Here is a 20310-nt window from a genome sequence, read left to right as displayed (position 1 = left end):
CTCATTTAGTAATAGCAGGAGTAGCAGTAGTAAAAAAAGTAAAACGCGCATGGGAATAAATCCTTGGGACTTGTTTTGAACACCAGCACCAGGCTCCTTTTGCAAGTGAGAGGGAGCAGCCACAAGGCGCGCACAGCCTGAGCGCGGCAGGGGCAGGGGGAGCACACCAGTACAAGGGCAGCAAGAGGCTCCCGAGACTATAGCCGTTAATAAAAACAGGATAAACAAACCAATATCCTGCCTGCTACAGGTCATATAGTTTGAGAAAAGAATACAGTCTTTAAAAAAGCATGCAAAGACAACATGTATATGAAAACCAGTGAAGTGGATTAAGAAGTAACAACTATGTTTATATGTCAGGTAACACGATCGTGTTTTTCACGTTAGTTTAAGCACTTCAGTTTTACAAGGATCCCAAGACGGATTTTTCTTTTTCCTGCACTACTTCACTATTCAGGCTGGACGGGGCTCTGAGCAACCTGATCGAGTTGAAGATGTCCCTGCCCACGGCAGGGGGGTTGGACTAGATGACCTTTAGAGGTCCCTTCCAACCCAAACTATTCTATGATTCTATGATACTTCTTCCCTACCCACCCATGCCTCCCTTCTACCTAGGGCAGAAAGCCTACTTTCTGCCACGGTAGGAGGAGGTGGCAGAGGGGTGGAGAATGACAAGCAATTCCAAATCCCAACGCAGTAACACACAGCATCTTCCGCGAGCACTGCTCCAGCCCACCCAGCTACTCCTTCACCCCTCCGAGACCCTGAAACGCTGGCACAACCATGAACTGGATCAGCAACCGGAGATATTTTTAAACATTTTACCATAAGAAAAACAAAACAAATCACTTTGCTATGTTTTATTCAAGTGGCAAGTGCATATTTATTTTGTATAATGATATTCTACAAACTGACTGTATGTGCCTGCTCTGTATTTTGGACTTTGTTTTTTCTTCAGCAGTTTTTAATATTCATACCTCTCCTCTCTTCCAAGAGTGGAAAGAGACCAGAAAACAAATCCAAAAGAATACACTGAAAAAATCAATTCTGGCTCATTATTAATATTTGCAGTATCTTCATTAACAAAGCCCTTTCAACATGTGGCTTGAAAGCATCACAAGCATGGATGTAGTTCTTTCTGTTCAGTACCTCACTGTTGCTATTAGCCAATTCTCATGCCAATTCACAAAAGCAAGGAAACCAAAAGTTTCAGATTTTCAAATGTTAATAAAAACATTTTAAAAAAACAAGACAAGAAAGGACTTTCATGAGAGAAAGAAACATTTGTAACACGTTCTCTTACAGTTTAAGTTAGATTGAGTTAGCAATTTCCAAAAAAAATTTTACTGCAGTATCTCGGATTAATTAATTAAACCCCTGCAGAAGTTACATAGCACAGTAAACTTTTTTTCCCATATTCGTTGTTACAGGTATATCATTTATCCTCATTATTGAAACTTCATCAGGTTTGGAAGCTATAGAACTAAGAAAAATGGTTTATTCCTAACAGTGTTGCAGAAATATGTACATAGTAAAACCAATTAAAACAACATTTGAAACAAGTTGAGAGCAATATGTAGACCTCCAATTAAGAATGACGTAAAAAAGGATTAAAAAAAAAGTCCATCACAAAGTATGACAAGACTGCATTACAAATAACTCACAATACTTAGTCTATGTACAATGCATTTGTCATAAAGAATGCACTTCTTCCAGTCATATTTCTGACTTCACTGATATAAGACTACATTTTTGTGTTACTTGAAATCAGAAAGAGTAAAAAAAAGAAATCAATGAATCAAGAAATCAGTGCTGTCAAGCTGTTATGGCCAAAGGGTACACCAAATACACCACAGATGGCACTCTGTCTATCCTACATTTCACCCACTTCTATAACTCACATGTAACTCCATCCACACTGTTAAAAAGAGTTAAAATATGCCACTATGAGGGCCACTCACTCTCAGTGAATACCACTGCATAAAATTACTTTGTCTTAGGTTTTCTCCCTCCCACGAAGAGTAACTAGGAACTAAGATTGTCTTTATGAACTTCTTGCATAAGATAATCACTGTCAGAATCCAAGTCGTCTTCATCTACCAATGTTTCTTCTGCCAGACGTTTCATGCCCCGCTGTTGTGAAACGGCCAATGCGTATTTAATATTGTAGATATTCCATTCGCAGCTGTAAAAATAAATAGCAACATGTTAGAAACAAGATTCCATTTTTCTCTTAAAAGAAGACTGTCTCAAAAGTTCCAATACCACGTTATCATCCCCCAAATTACTCCACGCTTTTGTGCAGGGTTTTGATTTAAACTTTTAAATGTAACAATACATACAGTTTGGAAACATCTTCAAAATGACGTTGGATGCTTTTCTGAAGGAACTGAATCACAGGGAGCAGCTTCACTGACCTTGAACGGAGAAAACATGCAACTTGCAGTGCAATTTATATTTACATATGGATAGCTAGAACTTTTCTATATTCTCAAAATTTTAACAAGCATACATGCTAACTTTTAAACATGATCGTTTTAAGATAATAGTAAATAAACAAAAACTTTTTGCTTTTGACTCTGCCCCCAATGGTTATACTCAATACAAGTAATATTATTGCCAGAAATATTTTTTTTTTTCCTAATGTCACAATGCAGCTTGAAGAACTAATTCTGCTTGCTGTAATGATGACAGTTCCTTCCAGCTACTACAAAACTTTCTGAACAAGGAATAGTTTGTTTTAAATCATCCTTTTCTACTTTATCAGCAACAAAAGGAGAAAATTTGTTCCAGTCATTTCAGTAACTAAAACATTAATACCCATGTTGAAGCAAGGAAGGAGTTACACAATGCACTGTTTCTTTAACCTGCAGGACTCCCTCTCAGATTGCCTCTCACTTAGCCTATTTTAAATTTGTAAATTTGCCTATTTTTGTTCCCAAAAGTTCATAAACTCAATACTATGGGTGGGCTGAATATAATTCATATGGCAGGCACGTGTAGTTGTAAAGAACTATGTAGGAAAGCAGAATACTAACAAGCTAAAAGTGCATGCTGTAATCACAAGCTAAATCTACAAAATGCAGTCAGTACCTGCACATTATCTTTCAGTTATATTTAATATGCGTAATTGTTTAAAAACACAATTGCCAAAATCCTATCACTCTTGAAATCTTTATGCATTTATAGGGTAAGCAAGCTATGCAGTTTTACCTGTAATATTTGAAAAATGTTTTTGCAATTTATCCTCACAAATCCTATTATGCATTCCAATTGTATTAAGTTGTAAGAAGTTGTATTAAATTAAAATGTAAATTTTATAAATAAATGTAAATATTTAAGTAATATTTCTTAAATGTACATGTAATAAATGTAAATTAAGTAGTTTTAATTGTACCCATGTTGAAGCAAGGAAGGAGTTACACAATGCACTGTTTCTTTAACCTGCAGGACTCCCTCTCAGATTGCCTCTCACTTAGCCTATTTTAAATTTGTAAATTTGCCTATTTTTGTTCCCAAAAGTTCATAAACTCAATACTATGGGTGGGCTGAATATAATTCATATGGCAGGCACGTGTAGTTGTAAAGAACTATGTAGGAAAGCAGAATACTAACAAGCTAAAAGTGCATGCTGTAATCACAAGCTAAATCTACAAAATGCAGTCAGTACCTGCACATTATCTTTCAGTTATATTTAATATGCGTAATTGTTTAAAAACACAATTGCCAAAATCCTATCACTCTTGAAATCTTTATGCATTTATAGGGTAAGCAAGCTATGCAGTTTTACCTGTAATATTTGAAAAATGTTTTTGCAATTTATCCTCACAAATCCTATTATGCATTCCAATTGTATTAAGTTGTAAGAAGTTGTATTAAATTAAAATGTAAATTTTATAAATAAATGTAAATATTTAAGTAATATTTCTTAAATTAATAAATAATAAATGTAAATTAAGTAGTTTTAATTGTTGTATATGCATCTATCTAGGTAACTGTTAATTAAAAACCTCAAACCGACAGGTATTTTAAAATGCTTGTCAGCTTTTTGACTTTCACAATATCTCACCTTGTTTTCAGTTTCTGCCCATGCAGCATGAGCAACTTATGAGCCCAAATAAGATAGAACTCTAAATGACAAGATATCTCAAATGCAGAGGCCAGGAACTCCAATACTTTCTCCACGTACAGGTCTGGGAGTGATGAACAGACAACATCAACTGTGCAAAAAGAGAAAAAAAGCCCACAGACATCAGAGTTGGATTACTATCTGGAATAACATGAAAGAGACCATAGGAAAGCATATAGGGAAGGAGAAGAAAGCACCCTCTTGGAAACTATTTGATATTTAATATTGTATTTCAGGGTACAGTACCACAGTCTCTCAGGAGGCAAGTCTTTCCTCTTTGAGCCTTCCAATCACTACTGTATTTAAAAGCAAGAACTTAACTCCCCCCCTCCCCAAGTTCTTCCTCCTACCAGAATACTCTCCCCACCTTCTCTCCTTCAGAACTTTTACTTCCATCCTTTCCTCCTCTTTCGGTGTAACTAGACTTTATTGAAGTTGCTTCTGACTTCATACGAATTTCTGTATTCAGTGGAACTAGTTAGGCATAATAATCAGAGGCAATAAAGGCTACTTGTCAAGATAGCAAAGTCGCCTGCTCACAGAGGAAGTGTCTGAATGCTGTTAGTAATTGCGCAGCACAAAGAAGCGCGATTTATAAGCATTCAAAATAATCTCACATGTAACTATGATGACCTCATTATATATAAACTCTCAAAAATAATCAACTCCTATTTTCTGCAGCCCAACTGGCCTACGTAACATTCAACAGTGAAAAAAAGTTTTCTGCTTTTAAAGAAACAGGCACACATTCATTCTGTTAACAGTGGATTACAACGCCTGAAATTTCCATGCCTCATCCTCTGCTTCTGAGGTTTTGGCACCTGCCTATTTACCCAGCATTGCCTGGGTACATGGAGTTTTGGTTAACTTCAGTAAAAGAGAACTAAGTTTTGCCAGACAGAGGCAAACACCATTATGCCAACGCAGGTATGCAAAAGGTGGTTTACCCTGACGTGTAATTATCAGGCTTGCTGCCTAGGGAATAAGGTAAGAAAACCCTACAAAGCGGTTGCCTTGCAACACATCTGATTTCAGACTCGAGCATGTTTTGACTAGATAAAAGGAATTTTTATTTGTTACATGTGAAACACTGGAAGGAAATAAATACTTTTTACTGGGGCAACAACACTGAGGTAAAGGTAAGAAAATATACTTTAGAGTTACTATGACAGAACTGTTAATGAAGTTATGAAGTTAAGTAGAATACACTACTGAAAGTTTATTTTTAAGGTCGTGTCTACCATCTATAGCTAACGAACATGCACATTAGTTACCAAAATGATGAAAGGGGGCTAAAGAATGACTTCGGTATATGTCCTCCAAAGCTGAGTGACATCTTACCTGTTTCTTTTGTCTCTTGACATGTCACAACTGTGAAAGCATCTGTCTCTTGTTAAAAAGAGTTTGGCACTTAACTAATAATCTGTTTGGTTTGTGCGAACACAACCCTCTATAAGGACCATATTTACATTTGTTTAGAAGGATGAATTTCACAAACACTGTAAGTAAAGGAACAAAAATCATCAGAACTTCAAAGGGCTGACAGTTGCAGAGTTGCTCCAAATTTTGGCAGTCCAAAGCAAGACTAATTTAGAGCAGCTGGCACAGAGCTTTATCCAGTTGAGTGCTGAACACTTCCACGGATGGAGACTCCACTACCTCCCTTGTCAACATGCTGCAGTACTTGACAACCCCCAACATATTTATTGTTTTTAATATCTAGTTGGAATTTCCCATGCTGCGAGAGGTCTGTTGCCTCTTGTCATATCATTGTGCAACTCCAAGTCTGGTTCTGCCTTTTTTCTAACATCCCGTTAGGCCCTTGAAGACAGTAAAAATATTCCCCTTCTCTTCTAAAGACTGAACAAACCCAGCTCTCTTAAGCCTCTCCTCAGCTGTCATGCGCTCTGGCCCTCCAATCATTTTCCAAGCCCTCCATCAGATGCTCCAGACTATCAATGTCTTTCTCGTACTGGTGAGCCCAAAACTATGCACGGTGCTCCTGATGTGCTCTCACAAGTGCTCGATAAAGAGCACTGATTGCTTTTCTCAAACTGCCGACTACATCCTTGGTAGTACAGCCCAGCATCCAGTTGACTGTCTGAATCATGCAGGCACACCGCTAACTCATGTTAAACTTGCTGTGCCCCTCTAACATCGGCTGCTTCTGAGAACTGACATCCAAAAACTTTACCTGCATATCCAGACCTGATCAAATTCCATGTTCAAAAGTCACTCGATGAACATGCAGTAAAATTAAAACATAAGTTAACACCGAAGAGCCTACTTTTTTTACAGAAGACTATCCCTTCCTCTTTAGTCTTCAGCTACAGTAAAGTCCTTAAATATCAATGTTGTAACTCCCCTCCCTGCCCCGCCCCGAGCTAAATTCTGCCCTTTACACTTCAACTTATTTGGCTTACACATCTCTGCTAACAGCTAGCTCAGTCAAATTTCATGGAAGATCCACTTACTTTCATTGCTAGGTACAGCCTCTATGACCTCCTGAATTAATTTCTTCTCATTCAGCTTGAAGGCCATGATGATAGCCATAGTGTAGTCCTTCTGATGCAGTGTTTTGTGTATATTGCTGGGTGTGACATCAATATCCAGCTCAAAAGGATCAAAAATTAGCCCAGAGTCCAGTGAATAGATAAGAAGACCCTCTGTGGTGGTGGCTGCCCAGCTTCGTCCTAGAAGAGAAGTAACAATATTTAAGAACAAAGCTGGGTTTTCTAGGATAGAAACAAGATGACTCTTCATTGCTTACAAGAGTGGCTAAGACTGAAAACCATGCATCACTGATGGACCTGTCAGCAATGACGATGCTTGTAAAAACCACCAGCTGACAGTGATGTACACTTAAGTTTCCTAATTATCCACTGAACAGGAAACTAGACTAGAAACCTAGCAGCATTGTATAACATCTGGAGAGACCATCTCCAAGGCATTTGTACTTCATTATTACTCCTCTAATGCTCTACTCTTTTGCTTGTTTTATATGGAATAAAAAAAAAATCCTACATTAATTGTCAATACTCACCTGTAGGAGAGAATCGCAGGCAAGTTACTCTTATTTCTGGTTTAAAGTGTCGATAACTCATGTCACCTAAAAAAGAAGTTTAGAAGTGATTTACCAAAAGTTCACAGTCTAGCTATCAACTCTAACTATGCTGTTATCATTATGCTGAAGAATAACGCGTAACATGCCAAAACCTGGCAGAGTTAAAGACAAGGTGAGTAAAGGACAGTCCATGTCCAAGAAATCTTACAGCTAAAATAAGTGGTGGGACTGAATTTTGCTCTTTGAAAATGAAATCAGGACTGCTAGGTTCCATACCCAGGAGACCACAGTACCTCCCGTTTCCTGTCGCTTCTACTATGCAAAAGGACCCACCCATACAACTCGTGTAACAGATCCCTGCAGCTACAGAACATTCAGGTAATACTAACTTTAAAACTGAGCTGAACAATTCAAACCCTTCTCATCTGGTATCGACTCTACGTCAAAGATTTTGATCCACATAAAACTAGTAACAAGACGGCAAAGCCAAAAGCCGTACCTCTTTTTACTCCAGGAAGAGGAATGGCAACACCATCTTCACCTCCAGCCCCTTCATCGATCAGAGCCATGCTGCCAAATTCCGTCATTTTTCTCCGATCTAAGTACTCCTAGAAAAACATGTAAGTTCCATTCACTGCACTGAATCTCCTCTCAAACATCTGTATTAGCTGAAAATTCTCCATAACATTCAGCAGTTATCTAGTGATTATTTCTTTGCACTTTCTTCCAAAAGTTTCTCCAAAATCATGGAGAAAACTGTCAGTTTCACAACAGCGGGCAACAGTGTCCAACCGCAGATGAGAATCAGGCTGCTTCACTCTTAAGGCCTCAGAACAGCACAACTCAGTTTAGACTGCGGTTTCACATTATTATATTGTTGTTCTACTTAAGAGATGCACTATTTCCTCAGATGCAGCCCTACCCTCCCTCCCCCTCCATAACTGTACCATGCTAATGTAAGGGCTGTGTAGCCACACAGCTATGCAAATAATGTTTTAGGGACCTCCCTGCCCCCCATTTTTAAACACCCACCCCCTCCAGGATTCTTTTCCAGTTGGCACACTTCTGGTATCCTTTTTAAGCCACATGCTGAGCTATGCTAGCACAACAGAGGGCAGCAGAGAAACGAAGGCTGCTTCACAAACCACTGCTGTCAAAGAAATATACTTGGAAACACAGTCAAATACAGCCCGACATGAACACTGGAACAATCATCATTCTTCCAAGTAAGGGGATGTTAAGAAAGGTTACTGGAATTTTTACCTTCTGATGCTTTTCATCATTCATTTTACTTTTAAAGGAATTTAATTTTGCATTTGGCAACGTTCAGAAACCAAGTTTGTAAAGGTCAGTGATGATGTTCTGTGTCCTCAATAAAATCCTTTATCTCTTTGCTAACACAAGCAACTGACACCCAGGGAAAGTTAGCTTAGTACAAAATATTGATCATTTAAATTTTCATATTTTCTCTTCAATTTTAAGTGCCAACTGACTTAACTATGCTTAAGAGTTCTGCTCATTCAATACAAACACATTGCAATCTGGCAAGACTCTAGTTAGCTGCATGTCAGGAATTAATTTTGTTTCCCGAGAAGTATTTCCTTAGCACTCTCCCGCACAAAACCAAGAAAATGAACCCATGCTTAACAAAACATTCATGAATCCCACTTAAATGAGATGTTACACCAAAACAAAGTATTGGGGGTGGAGAGGGGAAATGAAAAAACCTGACCTCTGTGGTCACATACCTCCATTGCGTCTAAAGAAAAGTTGCATGAGATTTCAAATTTTTTCATAAGAATCTGTTCCTTGACATTATATATACAGACAAATTTTGACAATCCACCCGCCAAAACAGACTGACCATCTGCTGAGTAACACAGAGTAGTAAAAGATCTAGTAAAGAAAAAGAGAAAGTAGTTAATTTCACTGCCACATCTGAGCTAAAAGACATGAGTACAGTGTGAAGACACAGACCATTCCATGGAAAAAGTGGAGATCTTCATTCACACAATATGTACTTAACACACAAAACCATTTACCACAAACAAGTACTTGGTGCTTTACTATGAATCACAAACAATTTAGAACTTCAACAGCTTTTTGAAGTACTTCCATACTTCTGATTCTGAGTCGCAGCTCAATGAATGAGCTCTCAACTACACCCTACACAACACTAAGGATGGTCAGAAGAGCTAGAGAAAAGCCAACGTCATGGCATGTTTTAAAGACATGGTTGAGAGCTCATCACCAAAAAAATACTTCTTTTTTTCCTTTTCCCAAAAAGTCATTCTTTCCTTTTTTCATTTTGTTTTGAGGGGGAGCAATACAGAAAAAAAAAAAGAGAGACTCAAGGGAAAAAGAGAAAAATGAAACACATGACTTCTATATTATGCTTTTTGACAGCACACAAATTCAACTTGCCTTTAAACATTACTTCACATGACTAGTAACATGTAATAAAACCCACAGCGTATTTACTTTTTTTAAAAAATGTAACAGTTTCTACATACCAGTAGTTACATACTAGTACCTACGTAATAAGATATCCACTCAAAAACCTATCACATTTGGCCAATGAACAACTTGTCACGAGAAGCTTAATATTATGCTGGCAACCCACGTTTATAACTGACGAAAAAGAACAGATGCTCAGAATGATGCTGATCAGTGGGTGAACACAGCAAAAGACAACAAGGATCCATCCAGATGTCAAGTCAGGCAGTCTTTTAAAATCCAACATCAGAACCAAAATATTTGAACAGCAGATGCACTCTGAAATCTTCACGTAAAAACCAAATGGAAAGAAACAATTCAAAAGCAAAAGCCAGTGTGGCACCCTCTTTTCACTGCGATCTCATTTACTTACTTTCCCTTGGCTGCTTGTTTGGCAGTAATTTTATCAAGCTCCTTCCTTCCCATCTGAAGATCATGCCTTCCCTCAATTGAGCCAGTTTGCACTGCATTTTCATGATCCCAAAATGTTATCTGTCCATTCAAAGCAGCAACTGCAAGCTCCTTGCCGTCAGGCCGGAAAGCAACAACAAGAACTGCAAAGAATTTAATTAACAGTTAAAAATGCAGTCAGATCTTTTCCTAAGAAAATACCCTATATTTTTCTAGGATCTTATCTCAACTATCAGAAAAAGCTTAAGAGTAACAAGTATGACTGTACGTCTTCTCTGGACAACATACAAATGTTCGGCTAATCATAAAGCTAGAGCTAGTATTAAATATAAAAGATTTCTTGCACTGCTAAGTACTATAGAGAACTATCTCAACTTTTGGTTTTCATTACCAAGAATGAGGCTTGCTGTATTTGACATGTTCTGTTGTTCATTCTTGAAATATTTTGATAATATTTTTATATTTGATATAAGATGAAATAAAGGTTACCATCTGAGTTCAATATTAGTGTCTCCTTAGTTCTCCAGCTGTCTAACATATCCCATAACTTGACCGTTTTATCCCAAGAGGCACTAGCTAGAACACATTTCATTGGGTTAAAGGACAAACTGCTGATGGGGCCCTCATGACCTGATAAGACCTAATAAAAGAAGAAAAGATAAAATGGAATTAGGTGAAAGAAACTGAAATACATGTAGTCTGCATTCAGTAAACTCTAAATGTAACAATGAAACCATGCCTAACTTGTCCACACATGCTTGAGGTCACTTTTGGACATGTAGCATGATACATATCAGTGATTCTCAACTTTTTATTTTCAGAAGTTTTAAAAAAATTCACAGAAGTGCTAGACACTCTTACGCACACATATAGTCTCTTTAGAGACCAAGACTTAGGAACACGGTGTGCTTTTTTCCCCCCTTCTTATCAGAACAATCACACCAACTATGAAAAAGCAAGTCATTGCTCTGAGAACTCAGCTGAAAACATTTAAGAAAAAACACTAATAAAAACTGTGAATAATACATGATTTTTATGGCATGGAGCTCCTACTCCTCTCAGAAGAAATCAAGGAAAGAAACTAAACTCAAAACTCTGGAGAGCCACTCAAGTATATGCTGAGTTACTATTAGTTATCTGTATTCAACAGCTATGCCAAATTAAACACAGGAATCGCTGAGTTCATCTACTTGTGCAAGGTGTACACTATGCTTAAGAATTGGAACTAGCAAGTGAGCTTGATTTGCTCAGAAGTAGTGTCCCTCCTTTATTACATCTACTCTCAAGAGAATGCATTTCAAACTAGCAGCAAGACAGTGGGGATTTAACTTAATAGTTTTCTCGCCCTACACAATAAAAACCTGCTACACAAGAAATCATGTCCCTGCTCTGCTCCAGCAAAACTGTCCATGAAATCTGTATCGATCTTAGGACAGCACGTACAATTTCTTCATTACCTGCAGAAAATATATAGAAAAGAACATCTCTGAATAACTACTGGAGGAAAGACTCACATGCCCATGTGTTAGCTCGGCAATACTGATGTTACTTCATCAGCTAGGAAGAGCTCATTACTCAAAAATTCTAAAAACGATTTCTCACTCAAATCCAGGATGGCCTCCATGCAATAAATCAAAAATTGCTGAGAATAACCTAGTGTAGCTCCAGTTCTTGAATATAACAAAACACTTCATGTTGTATTAAAACCCTCCGACTAATCCCAAAGTTACTTAGTATCATCACGATCTGTATCATGTGTTAAATTCAAGCCCTCCAACATTGTAGGTCCTTACATCCAGCAGTCTTCCACTCTGCATTGACCAGATGAATATTTCAAAGGAATCCTGGGAACCAGCTGACACAATCTCACCGCTGGAGTCCACAGCTAAACAAGAGAACTGACTTGGTCGTGGAGATGTAAAGGTACGGAAATTGCGGTACCTGTTGTAAACGTGAAAATAAATTATGAGAACATTTTAGGTAGATTTAAACGTGTTTTACGAACATATTTAAAAAAGGATTTCATTTTACTTGTAAAAGTTACTTTTACTTGTAAAAGACTTAAAAAAAGTCTTTTAAGCTATCCACAGAAAAAATATTCTTCGTATAAAATTAGATGCAATGCCTTAGCATGATTCCAAGATTCAAAAAAGGTACTATTAACTCTGCAGAAGTAACAGACAAAAATACTCAAACAGAAGAGCTTTCTTCTATTACATAGCGTACGTTCATTCTTTAGAAAACACGGGCTTGTTTACACATCCAGTTCTGTACACAGTTGTATTACAATGGCTCAACCACTAAAACTATGGCAAACGTTCTGTTAGACGGATGCCTTCTCCCCATGTGAGTAGTAGAGCCAGACAATGATCTTAATGGATTTCCAGCTTCTCTGAGAAAAGTTCTTCCAGAATTTCTTTACAGAAACTGGATGAAGTGACAGGATTCCTAATTACTATCTAAATTTGAATCAAAGGCTGAACCAAAAATCAATAAAGCAGTACTCACATTTGTGCAACTTCAACCTGAAACAAGCAATCAGCAGCTTGCTGTATTTTGGGGGGTGAAAGCTTAAGACTAAATGAGACACAAAAGCTTTATAAAGAGTTACCTGTGTAGATCAAAGGCACGCACTGTTCCATCTAGGGAAGCACTCAAAATGACATAACCGTTGGAAGTAAAAGTCACAGCAGTTACACCACTGGTATGTTCTGTAAAAGTGACAAAACAAAAGCTGCTTGAAGTGTTCCACACTTTCACCTGCAAGAGAGACAAGAAAAGCCTTCTTAGCATCTCCATCATCAGTTCAGAGAGAAAGTAAGGGTAAGGCAGCAGAAGAGTAAAGAAAAGTTAGTCCTAAAACTCTGCAAGAGCATAAAGGACTTTCAGTACCATCAGTGAGGAATTCTGTGCAAATGAGACAAACAGGGCCAGAGCTTATCATTAAACCCCTAAAGACACATATACCACATGAAAATCTAAGTGGAGAGAGACACAAAAAAAAATTTAAAACAAAGCTAATTTTCAAGGAAAGCTGTAGCACTTGGTGAGCATCTCAGGCTCCCAAGCTTTGGACTGTCCACTAATAAGACAAGTGTCAAATTCAAAACCAACTGCGAAGCCATTCCAGAAGTTACAATTAAGATGTTATTTCAATCTTTTTTCAAACAAAAATGTTATGCGTTTAGCTACCTACAGTTTGAGACTTCTGGGGTTTGGCCAATTTTAAATCTGAATGGCAGAAACCATGAAGTGGCAGGTCTTTTTTCTGACATTCAGAAATTTTGATAGGAAACAAGATACTATCTTTGTCCCATTGATGTGCCAAGAGATTGTGGGATTACTCCACAAAACATCTTTAAAAAAAAAGTACACGTACACCTAGCCTACCACTTCAATACAAGTCAACCATGAGGAGAGAAGCTAATTTTTCTTTTAAATAGCAAGCTTCTGCAATGGTACATTTCAGAAAAATCTGTTTAGGAATTGCACTTTCATAAATAATTTGAAATTAATTTTGCATCAAAGCCACTTATTAAAAGGGCATGAATTCGCTGACATTCATTCATCCCAAAGTATCATGGAAACACTACAAGCATACATAAATTAATATTTGATGAATTAGATATTTTTGTGTTTACGGTGACTGCATACATAAATTAACATTTGATGAATTAGATCTTTTCGTGTTTATGGTGACTGCAACTATAATAATTAAAAAATGATCTGCTAAAAAGCATACGTGATGCAATTTGCAGAGGATACTAGCAACAGCAAATCAAAATATATACGTGCTCTAGAGAGAAAAATCAAAACATTTAAGCGAGGACAAAAAATTATTACTTTATATTAAGAAAAATATGTATCGGTTACACTAACAGAGCTTTCTACATAAAACGGAAATTCAAGCTGCTTACTATGTTATTAAGACTTAAGTTCATATTTCAGTGACACTGTATCACTTACTTTCCCATCCTCCCCTCCAGTTACTATGTATTGTCCATCTGGAGAATATGCTAACGAAACCATGCTGTTGAAATGTCCCTGCTGCTTCAGCACGTAGGACTCGCTTTGCCATTCCCACACCAGGAGCTGACCCAAACCTATAAACACATGAGAAGAATTAACCAGAATTATGAACACAATGATGAGACTCTGCAAATGCAAGCCACAAAACACACAGAGACCAAAAAAATTTACAAACCTGAACATCCAAAGGCAATCCAGTCACCAGTACAGTTGATAGAAATCGAGGCTATCCTTTGGTCTGAAATACTGAAATAAGAGAATTACCCAATAAACAAACTTGTGTTTTCATGCCTTCTGTGATAAAACTTCAAATCTAGGGTTTATTTCCTCTGTTCAAGCAAGTCTTTGACGACTTTACTGAATTTCTGTATCACTGTAACATCAAAAGCAGCATACATGTTCTTTCCTTTACTATAGTCAAAAACATCAAACAGACAATACTGCCTTATTCGGAATGAAGAGAGACTATCTACATCCCAAAGACATACTTGCCAGCACCAAGTAAAACTCCCCACATTCAATTAAAAAAAAAAAAAGTAGTATTTTATTTATACAGGGAAATTATGCATTCTTTAGCTTGCACCATGCAGCCATGGAAAAGAATTATGGTTTTATCTTTCAACTTACCAACAATTTACAGATAATTTTACATACACAGAACTTTTATTTTCAGATTCTATCTTTATTTTCTACAAAGAAACTGACAACATGAAGTCCAAAGCATTGAAGAAATCTATAGCCGACAACTAACTACTCAGGAGTTCCCAATTTAGACCTCACTTTTCCATAATAAGCTATGGAATGGAGTTGTATGGTATTTTAAATCTAAATATGATTCTGCCCTTCCAGAAATTACAATACTAAATAGATACTCACGTTTAAGATTTTTGTGCTCTGATTACTCATCCTTCACTACTAAACGTAGTGTGTTCTCAGCCAAACAAACAAACCAACCCCCCACACAAAACCAAACCAAAAAACAACCACAATCCCATAGCTCACCTCAAGGAGTGGATCAGATTGAAATCTGGAAGCTCATGGAGGTGAAAGATTCCAGAGGCAAAACCAGTGACTAAAAGGTGTGTTTTCTTGTGATAAGCTGCAGATGTCAGGTTATTAAAGTCTCCCTCTTTATTGAAAAAATACCTGGCATCAAAGAAGTAAGAAATAAAGCAAACAATGCAGAAGAAAAGGATGCTGTTATAGTTGCATTTCAATATAGGTCAAATATTTTCATCAAGGTATCCTACAATAAAACTAAAAAGCAGTAGTTCCAGGAATTGCTAAATATATGTACTTTACATAGCTAGTGAAAGCCTATTCTCTTCTTTTCCTCAATGTTTACAGCTGCTACAGTAATCTGATTATCAAAAGTGACACTTGATCACATGCAATGAAAGGGACTAAAAGTTAACCTCAGGGGAACGCGTTGTGCATTTCCTTTCAACCATCTAATGCCAATACGGGTGACTCATGAATTCACTGGTTATCCTATTTGTGAGTCATCTTACAGAGGAAGGAATTGAAGCAAGTCATAAATATTATACACCTGGTGAAGAAGGTTTCTGCAGTTTCTTTGTAGCTATCTCTCTTACTGGAACTAAACAGATAAGCACCACATGATGATCAAATAAAAGAGCATCTGAACATTATCCAAGAGTTGTACGCTCCAAATTCCTTCAGTCTGGTAGTGATGTTCCCTGAGGCTAATTCCAACCTGGGTTGGGGTAGGGTACTTTCTTTATGCTTCCTTTACAGTCAGAAAAACTGAGAACAGAAGCCTGATGTCAGGTGTTCCCAACTGGCCCCTACATGCATTCTGTCTCTCCCTCACTTCACTGACAAAAGATTGCCTATGAATGTTATCCTTCTTCAAGCAAAGCTAAATGCTGTGACTATCTTAAAACTGGATTATTCTTTGTAATAGAAGTCTCCTTTGATGTGGACAGATAGGGAGATCCTTCAGGAAGGCATCTCCAAGTAGTTTACCAGAGAGGCTGATGAGCTATCTTTATCAAACGTTGCTGGCACCTCTTGAAGTCAACCAATCTCTTCTCCTCTATACTTAGAGGATACTGTACTAATGATCTCCTTACACTTTTTGAGTTTCAAACACTAAAACATACACCATAAGTCAGTATTTCTTATATTACTAAAATTACACTGACTTGTTACTCTGAAGGTGAAGGGTATCGCCCTTCATATAGTCAAGATATGACAAAAAGGTGTTCTACTGAAACTATTTAAAATGGTATCTATAGTAAATTACTAAATCCTGGGCAGAGTTTTATACTGCTTTGCATGAGTGATAAGGGGTGAAAAAAAGCCCAATATAGTAATTCCTCATAACAACTCTGTCTTTGGAAAACTGAAAATCACTTACTTTGCAACACGTGAATATTTAACCTTATCTCTAGTCTCTTGCTCATTTGGATTGGCTTTCCCACGAATTTCTTCACCCTTCGGTTCTTCAAGAAACTCTTCATCATTTTTTTCTGCATTCTCTTCCCTAGCTGCATCTTTAGGGGGCATGGGCTTCAAACCATCGAGCTCTGTATCACACTGCCACACACAGAGAGCTGCATCCTGGCTAATTGTGTACAGCTAGAATACAAACACAAACATACGATTATCATGTAATACCTATGTTTTGTACTCTGCTGTCTTGTTACGAATATAGAATTGCAGAAAGGTTAGCAAGTCTGCACTCTAGGATAATATATTACTTCGACCTCTGGAATTCAAAGTGCTTTGATCTGGAAAATTCTCTTGTCCTGAGAAACTAGTGATTTACTCTACCTGCCCTCAGAGAAATTTTGAAAAGACCAAAGGCAATTTGGTTACCAGTTGGCATTACAGCTAATTTTTTTTTTCATATTTACAACTATAACTTTTTGGAGGAGCAATTTTAAATAACTTACTCTCCTTTTAAAGTTTACTTCTTCAAATGTTCACGGAATTGTAAACTCCTGATCACAGCAGAGGAGCCGAGAGACATGCTACTTACGCATTTTCTAAATTCTGAGATATTATCAAAATAGTCAGCATCCTTACCTACAGGTAAGATTCTGCTTCAACTATTTTAATATTAAAATTCAAGAATGTTGTGTGATTATACATACATCTAGACTGTTCTCTTCAAAAAAGCAGGCTACTATTATATCCTTATGCCCTCCAAGCGAGTAGTAGATCAAGTTTGCCCATCGTTCTGCTCCAAACACCCATGTAGACATGTCCTTGCTCCCTACTGCAAAACACCTACAAAAGAAAAGGCAATTTGAATTAGAACACTGGTTTGCAAAACTCTTCACTGGGTGGAGAACGTTCTGAATGGGAAGACACCAGTCACCACTTTACACACAACAGTTGTAAACTGAGGTTGGCAACTCTAGCAAAGGTAGGTGGGATTAAACACATTCAAAAGGTCAACCATGCTCACATTCCTGAGATATGTTCCTTTTATTGATCACTAGGCATTTTTAAGCAAGAATGCATTGTTGATCCCTAACACATGCGTATTTTATACTTTCTGGTCTGCCTAATTATAGTATTTTTTTAACTCAAGATAGAATTAGAAACAGAAGAGCCAAAAAGAATTTTTAAAGCTAGTACAATACTTCAGGCCAAAGAAAATGGACTGTAACATGCATACAAATATTAACAATGTGAGCAGGTAGACAGTGCTTTAGTTTAACAACTCACTTGGAATCATCAGTCCAGTCGATACAAGTTGTTTCATCATATGGACCGTAATAAGTTTTGTCCAGAACAAACGCATTAAATTCTCGTTTCCTCCCAGGAGCATGGTACATAAGAGCAACATTGTCTTTTGTAATTACAAATTTCCTGTCATATGGGGGGAAAAAAGTATAATTGCACACAAAGCTGTTAAAGCAAACAATTTTTCAGTACAGACTGCAATACAACAAAACAAGACAATATTAAAAAGGTTTCTGCGTTACTGAAGTGATAAATATGGACTGCTTTTGAATTAAAAACAGAAAGTTATTTGCAGATTGATACTATCCTCCAGCTTCATGAACGCAGGTATACCTGACGCATTATAAAACAGAAGACCTTCAGAAAAAATCACTTAAGTTGAATAATGAAATATTTATTCTCTAATTCTCACAAAGGAAGGAAAAGTTCAAACATTCAAAACAGGATATTCTATTTCAACCTCTCTTCACCTCCATATATTGGCCACTTTCACAAACACAAAGCATCTGCATCCCTGTTACACATATCCTCTGATCTGGTCCTGTTGCCAGTACAGTTCCCTAACACAGAACTGTGACTCCAACTTTCAAGCAAAATCAAGCAAAATCTCATTCATGACCACTTTAAGTCAATCCAACTGAGGAATGCCGCCAAAAGGCGAACTCCGCACTTTTTCCTCTCACCCTTCTGACACCTCTAACATTTCTGTCACCACGCAGTGACCATGCAGTCAAGGGACGTGAAAAGAGGCACTTGATTCAGAGAACTGCCTCTTTCAGTAGCGCAGCTACTGTCTAAGCAGTTAGCTTAGACTAACCCAAGTCAGCAGTGAAGCTGCATTGCCACGAGTGCCATCGTGCAACTCTGAAGCACTGATTGTCCCTCCTGTGGGCTCTTTCACCTTACCCACGATACGTAAGGACAGCGAAGACTCACAGCAAATCTTCTATGTTTCTAAGAGTTCCACCATAGACAGACAACATCTGTGACAGGCAACTTTCCAGCTAGTATCTGTTTCCAAGGCTTTGCTTTTCCTCCTTCCTTTCCCTCTCAACTTTACAGATAAAGTGACTCTGATCAGCAAAAAATCTCCCCTATGTTAATCAATAGGTATCATCTCCAGACTGGTCAGAACGTCTTAATAATTACAACGAGTTTATGGGGTAATTTCTGTTGGTTTGTACTAAAGCATGCACATTTTACTTACTTGCCATCAGGGGAAAAGCTGACACTGTGAACTGGCTTGTGAAAATAAAAGTGATGTATCACACATTTACCGATCAAACTGACAAGCAAGGCAGCTCCCTCTGTAAGGGCAGAAAAAGAAGGATCATGGAAATAATCCAGTTCCCAAAGAAACCACAACCCTAGCAAGCTTAGCTTCTTTCCTTAAAGAGGGGAGGAGAAAAAAAAGGAAGAAAAAAAAAAAAAAGTACCTCCTCAGAAACTTTTCAAGACAGTGTGCGTAACGTTATTAAGAAGAAACATACAATCAAAATTACAAGTCACTTGCTAAATTCTATAAATAAGTTATTTTTAAGTGCTGTAAATAAAGACACCTTCCCCTGAAATTCTAACATAATTTTCAAAGCAGAGCACTTGTAATTTGTGTTAAGGTTGAATACCTAGCAATACAGACTTTCCTCTTCAGCCTGTATTGTTATTTCATTCTTTTATGAAACAAATGCCTCCTTTATGAAAGTACCTTCATCAATTAGTATGGCAAGACTTCCATCTGGAGAGAGCCCCACGCACACAATATTAAGCCGTGTAGCCAACGGGAATGTCTCACACTTATTACTGCAAGAAAAAGATAAAACGGTGAATTGGGTACAAGGATGTAGAAATAACAGTCATCTTTGGCATCAGTAAAATATGGTTTGATACCTATGTTAAAGGCACTGAAACAACTTAGATGTAAAACCCCCACGACTTTCTTTAGCTGCCACAATCCCATAAACACCAACTACGTAAGAGATAGGCTCCTGACCAGAATCCTTGTAACGGGCATCAATCACAACTCTGGCCTATAGGAAAAGGCAGATGACAGTCTAGGCTTTGCCGTGTATGAGAGACAGTACAAGACAGAAGCACACAAAGAAACTATATGACTAAATCAAATCCAAGCCATTTTTTCCCCTCTTTGTTTCTAAAACACATCTTTACATACTACTTATGCTATTCTCCCCACAGACCTACGTACAGAAAACCTGCACCGTGCAACACCTCGAGAGTTATTCTACTAGGCAGGCTTCTACCTTTCAACGCTAAGCCGGAAACTTTTCAGGACATTTTGGGAAGGCAAACCATTTTTGAGAACCCCAGCCCGTGCCAGCTGCACCCCCACGCCCCGCAGCACGCTCGTCCTTTCACGTAGGACTGCGGGAGCCGGCGGTGCGGGCAGCACCGTTCTCTTCCCCCGCGCACTGTGGACAACGCGGACTTGGCTGCCCCCGTGCCG

The 20310-nt window shown here is 37.8% G+C and overlaps 1 protein-coding gene across 1 annotated transcript in view; it reads right to left on the bottom strand.

The window, feature by feature from the left end:
- Positions 1-848: 848 nt before the first annotated feature.
- Positions 849-20310, bottom strand: part of PWP2 (PWP2 periodic tryptophan protein homolog (yeast)) — a 21312-nt gene continuing 1850 nt past the window's right edge. Inside the window, exons 3-21 of the mRNA XM_009283106.1 lie at positions 19555-19649; positions 19057-19156; positions 17832-17975; positions 17252-17387; positions 16513-16733; positions 15132-15275; positions 14305-14375; positions 14067-14203; positions 12712-12860; positions 11894-12041; positions 10590-10740; positions 10063-10243; positions 8942-9089; positions 7693-7801; positions 7173-7238; positions 6604-6822; positions 4070-4220; positions 2343-2417; positions 849-2185 (exon numbers count right to left, since the gene is read on the bottom strand). Of these exons, the coding sequence (XP_009281381.1) occupies positions 2026-2185; positions 2343-2417; positions 4070-4220; positions 6604-6822; positions 7173-7238; positions 7693-7801; positions 8942-9089; positions 10063-10243; positions 10590-10740; positions 11894-12041; positions 12712-12860; positions 14067-14203; positions 14305-14375; positions 15132-15275; positions 16513-16733; positions 17252-17387; positions 17832-17975; positions 19057-19156; positions 19555-19649 (2605 nt within the window). The 3' untranslated portion in view covers positions 849-2025. The remainder of the gene's footprint in view (positions 2186-2342; positions 2418-4069; positions 4221-6603; positions 6823-7172; positions 7239-7692; positions 7802-8941; positions 9090-10062; positions 10244-10589; positions 10741-11893; positions 12042-12711; positions 12861-14066; positions 14204-14304; positions 14376-15131; positions 15276-16512; positions 16734-17251; positions 17388-17831; positions 17976-19056; positions 19157-19554; positions 19650-20310) is intronic.

Source organism: Aptenodytes forsteri, unplaced genomic scaffold (genome assembly GCF_000699145.1).
Source record: "Aptenodytes forsteri isolate BGI_AS27 unplaced genomic scaffold, ASM69914v1 Scaffold2, whole genome shotgun sequence".
NCBI classification, from domain to species: Eukaryota; Metazoa; Chordata; class Aves; order Sphenisciformes; family Spheniscidae; genus Aptenodytes; species Aptenodytes forsteri.
This window is presented reverse-complemented; position numbering and strand designations above follow the sequence as displayed.